This window comes from Aplidium turbinatum, chromosome 13 (genome assembly GCF_918807975.1).
Source record: "Aplidium turbinatum chromosome 13, kaAplTurb1.1, whole genome shotgun sequence".
NCBI classification, from domain to species: domain Eukaryota; kingdom Metazoa; phylum Chordata; class Ascidiacea; order Aplousobranchia; family Polyclinidae; genus Aplidium; species Aplidium turbinatum.
This window is the reverse complement of record NC_137484.1, coordinates 15,168,431-15,184,846: the sequence shown is the minus strand read 5'-3', so window position 1 is coordinate 15,184,846 and position 16,416 is coordinate 15,168,431. Positions and strand designations below refer to the sequence as shown.

The 16,416-nt window shown below is 37.4% G+C and overlaps 1 protein-coding gene and 1 long non-coding RNA gene across 2 annotated transcripts; both read left to right on the top strand.

Moving 5' to 3' along the window:
- Positions 1-726: 726 nt before the first annotated feature.
- LOC145782281 (uncharacterized) lies at positions 727-2,916 on the top strand. The gene is made up of 2 exons (XR_014290824.1): positions 727-1,770; positions 2,303-2,916. It is a non-coding gene; the product is annotated as an uncharacterized LOC145782281 (long non-coding RNA).
- A 5,512-nt stretch (positions 2,917-8,428) lies between these two features.
- LOC145782042 (arrestin domain-containing protein 2-like) lies at positions 8,429-16,279 on the top strand. The gene is made up of 10 exons (XM_082593774.1): positions 8,429-8,595; positions 9,135-9,257; positions 9,460-9,552; positions 9,988-10,115; positions 10,420-10,596; positions 11,046-11,139; positions 12,142-12,242; positions 12,704-12,794; positions 13,478-13,601; positions 14,833-16,279. Exons 1-10 carry the CDS (start codon positions 8,481-8,483, stop codon positions 14,849-14,851), a joined length of 1,065 nt encoding a protein of 354 aa, XP_082449900.1. The 5' UTR covers positions 8,429-8,480; the 3' UTR covers positions 14,852-16,279.
- Positions 16,280-16,416: the final 137 nt, after the last annotated feature.

Genomic DNA, 16,416 nt, shown 5'->3' with positions numbered 1-16,416 from the left:
CCCACAGGCAGTGCTTCCACTTTGAAGGATTTTATCCCGAAATCGGGATTTTTTAACGCTTCGAAGGATAAAAAAGGGATTTGAAGAAAAGAAGGATTTTTTAGGGATTTTTAACAATTTTACAAGGAAACTTTGTCTTAAAAAGGGATTTGTTCTTTTTAGCAATTTTAAAGAAAATTTTTTTCATATTCCCTTTCAAAAGTTCTAAAAACGACTGGAATAACGATGATCAGCTGGTTTCCGTCGCCACTCCGGAAACCCTCTCATTCTCTCTTCTTTCACCCATTCTCGCCTTTCCGTCGCTTCTCGCTTGGTTGATTTCAATGATTTCTATTCTTGGCATTTTGGGAATTGGAGTTTAGGCGTAAGTTCAGTGAGTGAGTTAGTTTTAATTCTTTTAGTTAAAATTTGGTAGTCCGTTGATTTACGGTTGAATTTGAATAGCAATGACAAAGTTTAGTCAATCAATCAATCAATCAATCGTTTATTTATCAAAAAACAAAACACAAAAGTGACATAAAACAATAATACATACAATGTTGAGGTTTTGTTATTGATAGGGAGACAACGAAACGACCATACGGTCAACTAGTCAGTTGCCACCCTGGAAAGAATAATTTGAGTTATGAAACTAATCAACAATTTAACCAAATTAGTTACAATCAAAAAAGAAAACACAAACAAGACTAATACTTCGACTAGTAGCTTACAATTAATTGTCAGCTTCATAAAATTGTGTGCGAGATTTTCCAACAAATAGTAATTATGAAAATCAGTGGACACTGGACACCATGACAATAGACATTGTTGAATGTAAGAGCTTAGGCCAAATGAAGACCCACTTATCAAGTATCATAACTTTGCAAGGCTGATGCTTTGCTATGTTTTTTGAAATCATAAAAAGATAACTTTTTGAGATTGCTTGGAACCTCTGACCACACCACTGGTCCAAATACTTGTATGGATTTTTTGCCAAATTCTGTATTAGTGCGTTTAACAAAATAATTATTGTTTGCTTGATATCTAGTGTTATGGTTGTGGATGAGTGAAGAACTTGTGAACAATGCACAGTAGGCAGAAGGGTACAAGTTCATGCAGACTCTGAACATGTGTTTTTTTACTTCCAGTGTACATATGTCTTCCAGCTTTAAGATATTCATTTTAAAAAATAATGGACTGGTATGGGCTCTATAATCGCTTTTTGTGATTATTCTTATTATTCTTTTTTGCATTTTTCTGAGAGGGTCTAGAACTTTGTTGCAAGCTTTACCCCAGCTAGTAATGCAATATTGAAGGTGGGAGTAAATTAAAGTATAATAAACGGTTGTCAATGTGTCTGAATTCACATAATCTGTCAGTTTTAATAGTGCCCAAGAACCCTTTGCAACTTTCCCACAGACTTGTTCTATGTGGTGTTTCCACGTTAACTTATTATCAATATAGACACCAAGGTACTTGATTTGATCTTTTTGCTGAATTGGTTTACTCCCAATCTTAATGTTAACATTTCTTATTTGTTTTTTGTTTGTAATAAGCATGTATTCTGTTTTTGTAAAATTTATTGATAACCTGTTAAGTTTCATCCAAGTGAGAACCTTTTCGAGTTCTGTGTTTACATTTTGTTGTAAGTCATTCTCACATTTGTCTGCCATCATTAGATTTGTGTCGTCAGCAAATAATTTAACAGTCATTTTTGTTGAGTTTGGCAGATCATTTACATACAACAAAAAGAGGAGAGGTCCTAATGTTGAACCCTGGGGAACTCCACAGGTAACTTTTCTAGAAGTGGACGGAACACCATTAACAACTGTGTATTGTTGACGGTTGCTGATGTAACTTTTTAACAACTGTTGGGAATGGCCTCGAAATCCATATTTTTCTATTTTTTTAATGAGAATAGTATGGTCGACTGTATCAAAAGCCTTAGCAAGATCAAGAAATACCGAACAGGTGGTTTTTTTGTTATCAAGATTTGCTAAAATGTCATCACAAATGTTTGAAACAGCAAGTGAAGTGGAATACTCTGGCCTAAAACCAAATTGGTGAGGTGTAATAAGGTCTTTTTTTGCTAGATATTTGTGCATTTGGTCAAACAGGCATTTTTCAAATACTTTTGTAAAAGGTGACAGGATTGATATTGGTCGGTAGTTGCTGCAGCTTTTTTTAGATCCATTTTTATGTATAGGAGTCACTTGAGCAATTTTTAGGATGTCAGGATATTCACCTTGATTAATACATTCATTGAATAGATTAGTGAGGATGGGTGCTATTACTAATGAGGATAACTTTATAAATTTCATAGGTATTCCATTGAAGCCGGTACTTTTAGAGCACGACAAATTGTTCAGATGTTTAAGCACTTCTTCTTCAGTAATGGGTGACAGAAAAAAGGAATATGGAACACTTCGAAAATTTAGTGGAGACCCAGTGGTTGACAAAGGAATCTTCGATGCCATTGAAGGACCAATTTCAGTGAAATAATCATTGAAACAATTGCTCACTTGTGTTGGTTCAGATAAGATTTCATTATTAAGATTGATTATTTCTTTTGGTATTTTTGCATTTTTCTTTTTGTGTTTAATAATATCATTTATGGTTTCCCATGTCTTTCCAGTGTTGTGTTTGCTCTCTGAAATTAAAAAGTTGTAATGCATCTTTTTTGCTCGTTCCCTAATATGAGTGAGCAAATTTCTATATTTTTTGTAGGCATCATGAGCAGATGTATCAGTTGGTGTTTTTATTTTTAGGGAATATAATTTGTTTTTGGTTTTGATAGAGTTTAAGATTGCTTTTGTTATCCATGGTTTAGCCTTGAGCTTTTTTTCTTTTCTTGTCAAGATTCGAGGTGGTGCATGTTTATTAAGTATGTCGTTATATGTATCTATAAAGTCATTAAATTGATTATGGATTGATTGATCTAATGTACAGTGATTTGTAAGAGAATTCTCAAGATCACATAAGAACGTTTCTGCCGAAAAATTTCTTGTATCTCTAATTTAGTGAGCTTCGACGTACAGTGGCATGATAAGCTTGGGTCCCACGAATTACCCATAAGCCCCATAAGTACCCATAAGCACCATAAGTCGCGTCGAATTACCCATAAGTCGCGTCGAATTACCCATAAGCCCCATAAGTCGCGTCGAATTACCCATAAGCCCCATAAGTAGCGTCAAATTACCCATACGCCCCATAAGTCGCGTCGAATTACCCATAAGCCCCATAAGTCGCGTCGAATTACCCATAAGCCCCGTAAGTCGCGTCGAATTACCCATAAGCCCCGTAAGTCGCGTCGAATTACCCATAAGCCCCATAAGTCGCGTCGAATTACCCATAGGCACCATAAGTAGCATTGAATTACATAGAAGTAACGTCGAATTACCCATAAGCCTGTATAGTGTAGTCTATAGCCGTCTAGAAGCCTAGTAGTCGGCTGCATAGCCGAGTGGTGAGGAGCACGGGCTGGACGTTCCAAAATATAGTTCGACACCGCTCAGAGCAGGACACTTGAAGGCATGCCTAAAGGTGGACACAAAGATTGGCTTCGTTGCCTTCCCGTCCGCTTATGTGTAATCTGCAGTTTGCTGCAGCAGATGGAGTGTTTTGTCCGATAAAATACCTTAACATTGGACAATTTTCCCTATGAACCAGGTGACTGCAGCATAGCAATCGTTCTCGCACTCAGCCAAAGACTTAATTCTTGCTTTAAACTTGATAATTAAAGAAAAAAAAGAATAATGACAAGGGTGGGAATCAAACCCGTGTCACCAAATTCAATAGCCTTTGCCTTAACCACTCAGCCACGCAAGAGCTCGTGAAATCTTCGCTTAATTTGTTTATATGGGTAATGTTTCGAGAACGCTCACAATATTATCAGTTTAGTTTGTAAGAAACTGTACCTAAATTGTTAAAATTTGTCCAGTATACAATGTCTATCCCTGTATTTAATGCCAATGTTGAGAGAATTTTCAGTGTTATGGGTAACATATGGACAGATGAGCGCAGTGGCGTAGCCAAGGGGAAGTGTTTTGGGGGTTACTACCCCCCCCCCCCCCTTTGTCACGCGTGTGACATACTGAGAATGATGCTTTCAGTCTCTATGCCTCAAAACAAAGTTTGCCTAATTTTAAACGAAACTGCATTAAAAGAGCGAGTTTTGCCAATACCAAACATTTAAATATCTCAGCTGGGAATTAGCAACAAGAAAACATAGAGACATAGCTCTATTACCGAAAAATGCCCAAGAAATAATGATCTTATCCTTTTGCTATGCCACCAGACAGCACCATTTTACAGGAATATTTATACCCACATTTTGGTTGAAAATGCTCTCAGAATGCACCAAATTCAAAGTCATTTTTCAAAATTTTCTGGGGGAGGCCCCCAGACCTCCCGCCACTGGGTGTCGCCTTTGGCGAAGACGCCGTCGGGCCTCGCCCGCCGGCCGTCAACCCCTCCCTCTTTCACAATTCCTGGCTACGCCACTGCTTTGAGAACATTGAGGATGCGGTCACGCGCTTTCAAAATGTTCACTATTTTGAGGAAAAATATCTGGCAACCCTACTTATGGGGCATTTGGGTAATTCGACGCGACTTATGGAGCTTATGGGTAATTCGACTCGGGTCGAATTACCCATAAGTCGCGTCGAATTACCCATAAGCAACGTGGAATTACTTACGCTTTCATGTCAGCGTATATGTAATCTGCAAGTCGCTGTTGCGACTTGCGATCGTGTCACTTGTTTGTTTGTTTGTTTGTCTTAAACTGATTGTCCTGCTTTGGTATCATGCACGTTATAACGTCCGCGTTTTGTCGCTTCTACCATTTATAGACCTATGAACCAGGTGACTGCAGCATAGCAATCGTTCTCGCACTCAGCTAGAGACTTAATTCTTGCTTTGAACTTGATAATTAAAGAAAAAAAGAATAATGGCAAGGGTGGGAATCAAACCCGTGTCACCAAATTTAATAGCCTTTGCCTTAACCACTCAGCCACGCAAGAGCTCGTGAAATCTTCGCTTAATTTGTTTATATGGGTAATGTTTCGAGAACGTTCACAATATTATCAGTTTAGTTTGTTTTTATTTCTGACCATCACAACGAAAAAACAATATACGACAAACTTAGCAGAGGTCTATAAAAGGTAGAAGCGACAAAACGCGGACGTTATAACGTGCATGATACCAAAGCAGGACAATCAGTTTAAGTGACACGATCGCAAGTCGCAACAGCGACTTGCAGATTGCATATACGCTGACATGAAGGCGTAAGTAATTCCACGTTGCTTATGGGTAATTCGACGCGACTTATGGGTAATTCGACGCGAGTCGAATTACCCATAAGCCCCATAAGTCGTGTCGAATTACCCATAAGCAACGTGGAATTACTTACGCCTCATGTCAGCGTATATGTAATCTGCAGGCTTTGGTATTGTGCACGTTATAACGTCCGCGTTTTGTCGCTTCTACCTTTTATAGATCTGTGCTAAGTTTGTCGTGTATTGTTTTTTCGTTGTGATGGTCAGAAATAAAAACAAACTAAACTGATAATATTGTGAGCGTTCTCGAAACATTACCCATATAAACAAATTAAGCGAAGATTTCACGAGCTCTTGCGTGGCTGAGTGGTTAAGGCAAAGGCTATTGAATTTGGTGACACGGGTTTGATTCCCACCCTTGCCATTATTCTTTTTTTTCTTTAATTATCAAGTTTAAAGCAAGAATTAAGTCTTTGGCTGAGTGCGAGAACGATTGCTATGCTGCAGTCACCTGGTTCATAGGGAAAATTGTCCAATGTTAAGGTATTTTATCGGACAAAACACTCCATCTGCTGCAGCAAACTGCAGATTACACATAAGCGGACGGGAAGGCAACGAAGCCAATCTTTGTGTCCACCTTTAGGCATGCCTTCAAGTGTCCTGCTCTTGAGCGGTGTAGAACTATATTTTGGAACGCCCAGCCAGTGCTCCTCACCACTCGGCTATGCAACCGACTACTAGGCTTCTAGACGGCTATAGACTACACTCTACACTATACAGGCTTATGGGTAATTCGACGTTACTTCTAGGTAATTCAATGCTACTTATGGTGCCTATGGGTAATTCGACGCGACTTATGGGGCTTATGGGTAATTCGACGCGACTTACGGGGCTTATGGGTAATTCGACGCGACTTATGGGGCTTATGGGTAATTCGACGCGACTTATGGGGCGTATGGGTAATTCGACGCGACTTATGGGTACTTATGGGTAATTCGACGCGACTTATGGGGCTTATGGGTACTTATGGTGCTTATGGGTACTTATGGGTAATTCGTGGGACCGATAAGCTTAGGCTAGTGGTATCCTTCCGGTTTAGAAAAGTTAGTTATAGCCTATGCTAATCTATTATGGTGTCATAATACTAGAGCTAGCTAGGCTGTGTGTAGGATATGTATAGTGTACACAGTCAGACCGAGTCAGTATCATGAATAGGCCTAGTATCTTAAAGTTTTTCATCAGTCTCAGATGATTGTGAAGATGTTACTGACAAGGAGAAAAAAGAGATAGCCTAGCCTATAGAGTTGAACAAGTTAGCACATCAAGGAAAACCAAACTAGACACAAAAAATAAATTTATTAATGGATGGATATTGGATACGGTAATTCGTTACTGGACATTTACCACCTGTACATTTTCAGTGTTAGGGAGAAGTTAGGAGTGTGGGTGGGAAAGATTTGAGTGGTACCGCCACCGTAATTGGTAAATGATGTCCAGGACTCCAGGTGGTAAATGTCCCAGAACCGACTAACTGACAAGCAGTTTTTTGGCTGGACAGTGAACAAAGGAAGTAAACCATGTTATTTGTAAAATATGTGTAGCCTACTATTCTAGTAAAACAACGTTGCTTCGACATATTGAGCTATAAACAATAGGCATGAATAGGCCTAGGCCTGAATTTTCATTAGCTTCAGATGATTGTGAATATGTTACTGATGAAGACAGAGAAAAAAGATGTAGAGTTGATAAAGTTAGTGCATCAAATAAAACCAAAACTGCATACAAAAATAAATTTGTTAAAGGATGGCAAACTGACAAGCGGTTTTCAGGCTGGATATTGAATAAAGACAGCAAACCATATTGCAAAGTATGTGGCACTTTTGTGTACTGTACCAAAACAGGGTTAATTCGGTACGCTGCTACAGAAAAGCATCAAGCTAACTTTAATTCGGCAAGAAACACTGTAGGGGTCTCGGCAATGTTCGAAAGAAATAATGACACTAAATCTAATGACATTGAAATAAAATGATGCTCAGATTCCATCCTATAGCAGGCCTACTCAACAGTATGTTCTGATTCATAAAGTTATGAAATATGTGTAATTTCTTGTAATAACTAAAATGACAACCTTTATTCAGATCATACTTTTGAAGTACCAGTCGGTAATAAATTTCATGAACAGCAAGGGCAACGCTGATGCAGAGTCAGTCTTAGAAATTTAATTTTGTATCAAGATTATCACCTATTCAGTCTGTTCCAATGACTATTGTTCCTCTGTAGCCTGAATGAGTGTAATTTGGCTCATTTTACCTTTTTTTTTCACCACTTAGGCTACATATGCAGTGCCAGTGTTCACTGTTCACAATTAGTAGGCTAATGTTTTTAATAACTGAGTCTGAGTGTTAAGAGTATTAACTGAGTGTTACTGTGCTCCTATGATGTAATCATGTGGTGTTTATACTACTACAGCAGGTGTGAATGTGTTGAGATACTTCTTGTGTGGTGTATTATTTATATTTCCTGCCATAATGCCACTGGACATTAATATGTCAAATTTATGGTATTAGATTGGGTTTGTCAACTAAATCAGCCATGCTACTGCCTGCAAGGTGTTGTTTTTTTGTAGCAATTTGAATAGCCTACCGTACCACTTCTTCAATTCACTGTTTTTCTGTTCTTTCAGATTAAAACTTAACTTAGGTGAGATTAAAAACTTTAAAGTTGTATTGGCACCTCTTTTAACTTAAATAACGTCAAAAATAACCTCGCCTATCAAGGAAATTTTGAAGGATTTTCGACTGAGAAAAAAGGGATTTTTCAGGACAAAAAAGGAAATTGAAGAGGATTTATCAATTGTCAGAAGTGGAAGCACTGCCCACAGGCCACAAGGCTAGGCTTGAATAACTTACTTAGTAGGATGGTAATTAGGCTATGACCCTGGGGAAGGTTTGCACATTGTCAATTGGTAGCTATGAGGTTTTTCTTAGCCTTCCTAGTATACGGTACTTAGACAAGGCTAGTGCTAGCTTACTGAGATTGGATGAAACTGACTTTGGTGTCTGCTGGTAAAAGAACACTAGGCACTAAACGCCGAAATAACTTTTATTGATTATTCTATTGATGAAAATCATTGATATTTTTTGTTTTGTACCTGAATCAAACAATCTAGGTAACCTGCTATCTTTGTGCAAGTATATATGTCGGGTAGGTTGCTTACAATTACATATGGCTCTAAAATTATCTGTTGAACTTAGTAGTGGTGGGCAATCAGTTTATGCTCCTGGTGATAAAGTTACTGGAAATGTAATACTTGAAAATCAAATCTCTTCACCAGTAGAAGGTAAGTGCTTTTTAGCCCTAGGGAAATATATAGACTAGCCTACTCAAATCTTTTTGATTAATACGGTACGGTATGTGTTTCAATTAATAGCCTATACATGATATTATCTAAAATAGTTCGATTTAAAAAATGGAGTATCATTTACTGGTTTTCATGCAAATATTATTAACAATAAAAGCACAATGTATTGTATAGTGAAGCACCGGATGCAACATTTCGGCCAGAAACATGATGTTCTGTCATGCATAGTATAGCCTATTCACACCTGCTTTCAAGGAAGTCTGTCGGTTTTTTCAACCTTGAGTTGCTGCATATTAAGATTTTTACTCAACACTACATGAATTACCGTATACCTTTTTCTAGTTTTTGACCTTGGCAGATTAATGTAGAGTTGTTGTAGGTTTTACAAGTTTAAATTTTGTTTACATTTGTTTGTTGGGACTATACATTATCAGTGACTAAATTCAGCAAGGGTTAACTAATTTACTTAGCTGAATGTATCCAACAGATGTAACATGGAACATATTATAATGATTTAGGAGGCATTAAACTTCGATTTCGAGGAAAAAGTCACAACCAATGGTATGATCCTGCCACAAAGTCGACTGCAGACAAGCAAGAATATTACATTGACAACACTGATGTTTTGTGGCCTAGACCAGGTTTGTTTCGTATTGTCCACTGATTGTGTATTTAACCTTTAAATAATTGCCCTGAAAATCAATGTTGCCTGTCTGTCTCTACACTTGAACAAGCTTTTATCATTCATTTTGCAGTATTTAAAGGTATTTTGAATTTCGACTATTATTTATAGGCTAGAGTTTAGAACCTGTGTCAATATTTGTTAAATGAACCTTTCTTCAGGTACTGTGCCTAGTGGAGATGCTTTGCCAATGGGAACCTGCCGTTTGCCATTTTCTTTTCAGATACCTGAGAATGCTCCTTGTAGTTTCGAAGGTTTGTTCTAATGAAATATTATGTAATGCAACTTTTGTTACTGTTTAATTCTGCTTTAACTGTCCTTTTTACTTGTACTTGTAGTAGTAATTTTGTTGCTTTTATGATTATATAGTCTTATTTAATATTTGTACGTTTTTGTTTACTTTAATAAATTAAGTTTCCATTGATATGTATTATAAGTCTTTGATTTTGGAAACTTAGCCCTGACGCTTATTAGAGTGTAACATTTCAGAAAATATATTCCTTCCAATATTATTAATCATGTGCTACATGTTAATTGCTCATTGTTATTAGCACTGTACCATTGCTTCTAAAAACTAGCTTCAGATAGGAGTTAAACCAGTGCAAGATTAGAAAGCCAGTGCCTTATCTTCTGTGTCATCCCACTTTCAGCAGCACTGTGCAAAATAATTAAACAGCTCTTGTTTTCAGGAAAAGTTGGTTGGTTGAGATACGCATTGTATGCAAAGCTTGACATGCCACAGCACGTTAACAAGGAACAGAAAGCTTTTATTACAGTGTTGCCTAAAGCTGATCTAAACACTGATCCTAGAGCAAAGGTATATTTACAAACTTTTAATAAACATTTGCAACTGTTTTGATAATGACAACATAATTAACAATGTGTTTTAAACAGCAAGGGTTTGCATTAGTACTGGAGCTGGGATAATTAATATAATTTATTACCTGTATAATGTAAAAATGATCTATAGATGACAACAGTGATTTTTTATATATTGGATATAAATTTTTCATGATTTTATACCCTGCTTTGCTTCAAAAGAAGACAAAACAATGGCACACCAACATAGATTGCATCATGTTTTACTTATATATCTTTAACTGATCCATTTTTTTATGCAGATTACTCCACAACTTGATGTGCGAGAAGAAGTGGGTATTATCAATTCAAAGCAAATATTAATAAAAGCGTCATGTAACAAGGGAGGTTATGTTCCAGGAGAAACAATTTCTGTCAATTTATCGATAGAAAACAATTCAACTAAAGATATCTCTTGCATTCGAGTTGCCCTTGAACAAGTTAGTAAGCAAAATATTACACTTGCTCTGTAGATTGGAATAGTACCGGTAGCCTATCTAATCTGTAATTGATTTGTTGCATAATGTTCAAAAGCTGTGGAAATACCACTGAACAGAGCGTTCTTGGCATTGCTGGAAGTAATTGACAATTTGTGTTTAATCCAAACAACCTATTTCTCATTCTTGCTTGTTAGGTATCAATGGTGAAGTGTCTTTTCTTGATTCATGGATTTCCATCTAGCGTGTGTAGTGTATGCTAGCATAAATTCATATACGACCACCCTAAAGGTGGAAATTTTGAGATACCAGCCTCACACCTACTGATAAATACTACTAATGTTTTAATACCTAGTTAACTGGTCACTTCAGCACATAGTAGAAAAAGTCTACGCATTATAATACACATGTATATAAATTAAAACTTTGATAAAATATTTTTTCTTACGCAGAAAGCCAAGTTTTATGCTTCAGTATTTTCTTGCTCCAAGCGTTACGTCAATAAGAGTAACGCTGCCAAAGTTAAAGAGAATCGTCTCATCAAAGGTATGTGAGACTATAGACTATAGAGTTGCTATGGATTGGGCAATATGGGCATAGCTTTGAAATGATTTTTTTTAATCGGTTTTCATTTGTATCAAACTATGATGCTATCTTGGGTGCTGCAAATCTAATGTCTGGCATCACTTCGCTGTTGGTTTTGAATCTTTATCCTCGGATTGACAGAAGTTTGATACTTGATAGGTTCTTTCCGGTAGTTTCGCATACTTGAAAAGGTTTTTGACACTATTAACGTCAAGATAGTTGTTTTGGCTTATTAGTGCATGATTGTCCGGTTCTGTATAATCTCTAGTAGTAAACATATAAAAAACATGTAGTTTTTAGTAGGACTGCACAGTGCACACATAAGGAATGTTGTTACGCAGTAGGATTTGTTATACATTGGGTTTGAAAAATGCTGTAGCTTTCATATTTTTCGAAACTCATAAGTAGAGTGCCCGTGGTATGCCTAGGCCACGGAGTGACTGACAATAAATGTAGTTAATGTCGTCATTTCTTATATTCACCACTCATCATCGTTTCCGCTGTCATATCAACAATCTGTATCTCAGAAGCCAAACTTTCCAACGCTTTTCCCCAAAGCCTCTCGGTCATTTAGTCCTCCAAGAATAATTTTATTTCTTGACTCAGAATATCGTAGATTGAAAGCAAAAAAACAGTTTTTTTCCCATTTTTTCCGAGGTCAAACGCTTTTTCGTTTTGGAATAAAACTGGTTTGAATTAATGAGAAAAACAAAGCAACCCACCCGGCCACAATTGTGCACGTTTTCTTGATTTAAGTTCACCTTACCTTGACGCAAAAATGATCGCTCCATTCCGTTGCTCCATTCTTTGTTGAGTCAATAAGTGTTAACTAGCCTACTGTGCTGTACAATCCCGTACAGCTTCTCAGTTCCAATCTCGCATTGCGATATTGCAAAGCATTTTTCTGTTGAGTTTATTTTAATGTCGTGTTCACTTAGTCACTTTGCTTCTATGGTTGCACAGGTCAAAGCCAAGATAGGTTTGTGTTGAAATTGGTAGTTCCGAGCCTACCTCCATCTGACTTGCCTGGCTGCAGTATCATCGACCTGCAATTTCGCCTCCAGGTAAGTTCTTAGATCTCCAACCGTTGATGCTGACTACCAGCGTCCATGGCATTGATTTGTTTACACGTGCTTACTTGGTTTATTTGCTGTCATTTGTCTTGTACGGCTGGCTGAGGAGTTTTGTTTTCTGCGATTTGATGCTGCTTGCTCTTGCTTGGAGATCTGGTGCTGCTTGTTTTAGGTTTTCAATTTGAAAGAAGCTTTGAAGTCCAGCATGATAGGCAGTTTAAAGATTCGGTTTGCAGGTAACATACGGTTCCAGCTGTGTAAGTGCGCCATTTCTAGTACTATTTTGTCTAGTACGTGATTTGCCGTACACGCTGAAACTTGAATCATTGTCGCTCAATTCGCCATTTTACCATTCATACGTTTCAACTCGTATATCGTGGCAGATAAGAAAGAAATTAAAACTTTTTTGCATGCAAAGTGTATCATGATTTAACATTGTATTTTTTTTTCAGTTCAGAGTCAAGTATGGAACATTTCGCTCCTCCACCTTCAAACTTCCCATCGTGATTGGAACAATACCATTGGCCACCGATGGAAGCTACAGTAAGTTCAAAATCCAAGTGAAATATATTAGTTTTTTTATTATAGTTCCAACTTGTCCATGTGAGATTTGTGGGTTGTTAAATGTGTTTTTGTACATGCAAGATGTGAATTGAATCATCAAACTGAGATGTTGGCTTCATGTCTTCAGACTGAGCCTCCGGATATGGTAACTCAAAGTTTTAGCTGTACTACAGTACAAAGCTTATTGCACTACTTGAGTGAGTGGGTGTACTTCTTGGACTCTACACATACTCGCTTCATCACCTGTCTCGTTTGCACTTCAAGCGCGGGTATGTGAACGCTCAGAAATGACATCATAAAAGCTCAATGTCTTTCACGGAATATCTTGAAATAAGTCTTTATCACTGCAGAAATAGCACTCAGTTTCACGAAAACAAAACGAAGCAGAGCGAATTAAACATACTTACTACTATCTAAAAAAAACTTGGGAGAGGAACCTTATGTTTTTCTGAAAATATACTGTAAATCGGTAATAAAATATCCCAGGCAGCAAATCAGTCGTTTTTTACATCGATTCAACGTCTACAGTGTAGGATAGCTTGCTGTATGTCCACTTTAGAAAAGCCAATAGAGCAGCAGACAGTTAGGATTTGTGAAGATTAGTGACTGTGTTTGATTTAACTATGTATTAAGATCTACAAAACCGTTTGTATGTTGTTTAGTTTCGGATAACCCACCCTCGTACATGGCAAGTGTGTTTGGGTCGGTGGACGGGCAGGAAAACGACAATGAAGAAGTGATGGGCGGGAATGAATACGCTCCTCTCTACTCATACTATTCAATGAAGTAACAGCAACTTAAGTTCAAAATGTGCTTCAAACATAAGTAGATTCATATTGCACCGTCGAAGATGAGATTAGTTCTAATTTCCATATAACGTTTGCACTTATTGTAAACAAACGTAATTTTTTCAGAACAGTTGAAGTTGAAAGACAAAAATAGTTTTTAGTGTTTTTACATATCTGTATCACTGTATTGTGCTACGCGTTTTTTTACTGATTATATTATTATTGCAAAAATAATGTTGAAACTAATCATACTTGATGTGTTGCGTGATCAAATTTGTTGACTTGACAAACCTCATTTCGATTACTAATTTGTAACGAATGTAATCATACCACAATGCGAGCACAACGACGAAACTGGATAGCGGTTGCTCTGCAGTTCATGGATGCGTTGTGGTCGCTTTTGCTTGTATTTAAAGGCTTGATCATGGTGCAAAACGAGTTGTGTTGATCCTGTTGAGTTGTCTGTCCATTCATTGACGTGAAGACACGTTGGAAGCTCTACTTATGATGAAAACAACATGGGTTAATTTGAATCTTTATCCTCGGATTGACAAAGCCTTGATGGTTATTCCTGGTAGTTTCGCATACTTTTAGAAGCTTTTGACGCAGGGCCGGTTACCGAGATTGACAGAGTAAAGTTTTCCGATTGTTAAAGTGTTGTTGCCGAGGAATTATTCCATCTATTAGGTGCCGTGATTGGAGAGCAGTCCTTAGTATTTGTTGCTCAAGCGCTCACCCCGAGAGTCGAACCTGGGATTTGTAGATATGTCCAAAACCATTCACCATTTAGTCTCCCTCATAAATTGTTGATGTAGGCTACTTGCAGAGGTGGGCAAAGTTACTTTCAAAAGTAACTGAGTTACAGTTACTTGGCCAAAATAGTAACTGAGTTACCGTTACAGTTACCGATTTCAAAAATGTAACTAGTTACAGTTACTAGTTACTTTCAGTTACTCATAAATCTCAACATAAACGCTGTAATCTAAATTTAAACAAACAATTGTTTGCGGGAGGAGTATCCATTCTCCTCAACATTTATTAGATGTATCACGCACCCTGTGGTGCAAATTCTTTTCTAGTTACGCAGTTGCCTTTTCCTAATGTAATTTGTTTTCCGTCTGTCTGTTTTCCACACTATTGCTTATAATCGTTGCGTGTTTCTTGATGCTTATAGTCAGTTAGTTACTTTCAAAAAGTTTAAATTTATTGCAATTTATACATATTTTCAGATTCCTGATGAGGGCTTAAGTTAAGCCGAAAACGTTTGACTGTTAAACTACTTGTAAATATGTAAAATATATTGTTGTAATGCTCAACCCTGTGGTATTGTTGTGTTTTGCCTGTCTTTGGTACAAAAAAGCAAACTCTCTCCCGAAACTATATTCTCTTTAAATGCTCGAAACAAAGGAAATAATTTGTTTTCCCTGCTATGACTCGAAGTTACTTAGACATCAACTTCCGATTTTGAATCGAGAAAACAATGATGTAATAAGGTTGCGAACAGTGAACGTAACACCGAGACTCCGGGTCCTAAATACTCCAAAACTACGGCTCCTGTACACCTCTGGCAGCTATACGACAAGCATGAACTGAGCTACCAAGTGTTGCCAAACACTTTTCCTAAACATTGCATAGAAAGTCACATATTGATCGGTAGCCACTTTAACAAGTCGAAATTCTGCCACTGCGAATGACTACAATGCAACCACCAACCAATCAGAACATGTTATAAGAGGCTACCGTCCAATTGTGACCCTTCTAGCACTCATGCAGAGAGTTAATGCTTGTTTTGAACTTTATTTGGTAACTACAGAAGAAAAAGAGCAATTGCAGTGGTGGGAATCGAACCCGCGTCAATGAAATGACTACTTTCTAGCCCTAACCCCTAAGCCAACCAGCTGACAAAAAATCCATCACTTAATTTGCTTTGTATCATCTTCTTTTCGCCATTTTTTACGTCACTTAAACCGTAGCTTATGATTGGTTGGCGGTTTCATTCTAGTCATTTTTAGTGGCAGAATTTCGACTTGTTAAAGTGGCTACCATATTGATCAATCACCAAAAGCAATTAAGTTAGCCAAATCAGTTCTCAAAAAGAGCCAAATCGCCAAACCATAAATATGAAGCCAAACATCTTAAAAAATCGCCAGATTTCTGGATTTTGGCGATGAATTCGCCAATATGGCAATCCTGCTCCATAAGATCACAAAACAAGAGCGCCGCGCATGGGCAGTGCTGCTCCGATACAGCTGCGAGAAGAATGCATTATTGCGCAACGCGCAGCAAACACGCATAAAGCATGACACAAACATGTGCAGAGAAATGGACGACAATTAGAAACAGAAATTTCAATACAAAAGTAACTTGTAACTGTTGAAAAAGTGCTAAAATAGGAACTAGTTACCGCGTTTCGTTACTTTTGAAAATTAGTAACGAAGTTACAGTTACTCAAAAAGTAACTAGTTACTTTTGTAACTAGTTACTGCCCACCTCTCGCTACTTGATATATCGGAATATTTTAATGTCTAACAGGCTTAATGCTGCGTTCGAACTACATTATAATGGCCGGTTCGTGATGTTGATGTATGGAATTATTATTTTATTATGTGATTATGATAATTAACAGAAGCGTGAATATATTCAAAAGGTTGCTAATACAACCTATTGACAGTGTAACATACTTTTACCGTCTCGAACACAGTCATTGGAAATTTCACGATATTTTCGATAGGAAATCTTTTCCATAATTTTGGTAGAGAGTTCACCGTGTGGTAAATCTTCACCAGCCTGAAGAATTTCGTACAGTATTTGTT

Coding starts and splice junctions, on each gene's coding strand:
- LOC145782042 (XM_082593774.1), top strand. CDS start 8,481: ATGGCTCTAAAATTATCTGTTGAACTTAGTAGTGGTGGGCAATCAGTT. Junction 10,116..10,419: donor ACACTGATCCTAGAGCAAAG/GTATATTTACAA, acceptor TTTTTTATGCAG/ATTACTCCACAACTTGATGT. Junction 11,140..12,141: donor AGAGAATCGTCTCATCAAAG/GTATGTGAGACT, acceptor ATGGTTGCACAG/GTCAAAGCCAAGATAGGTTT.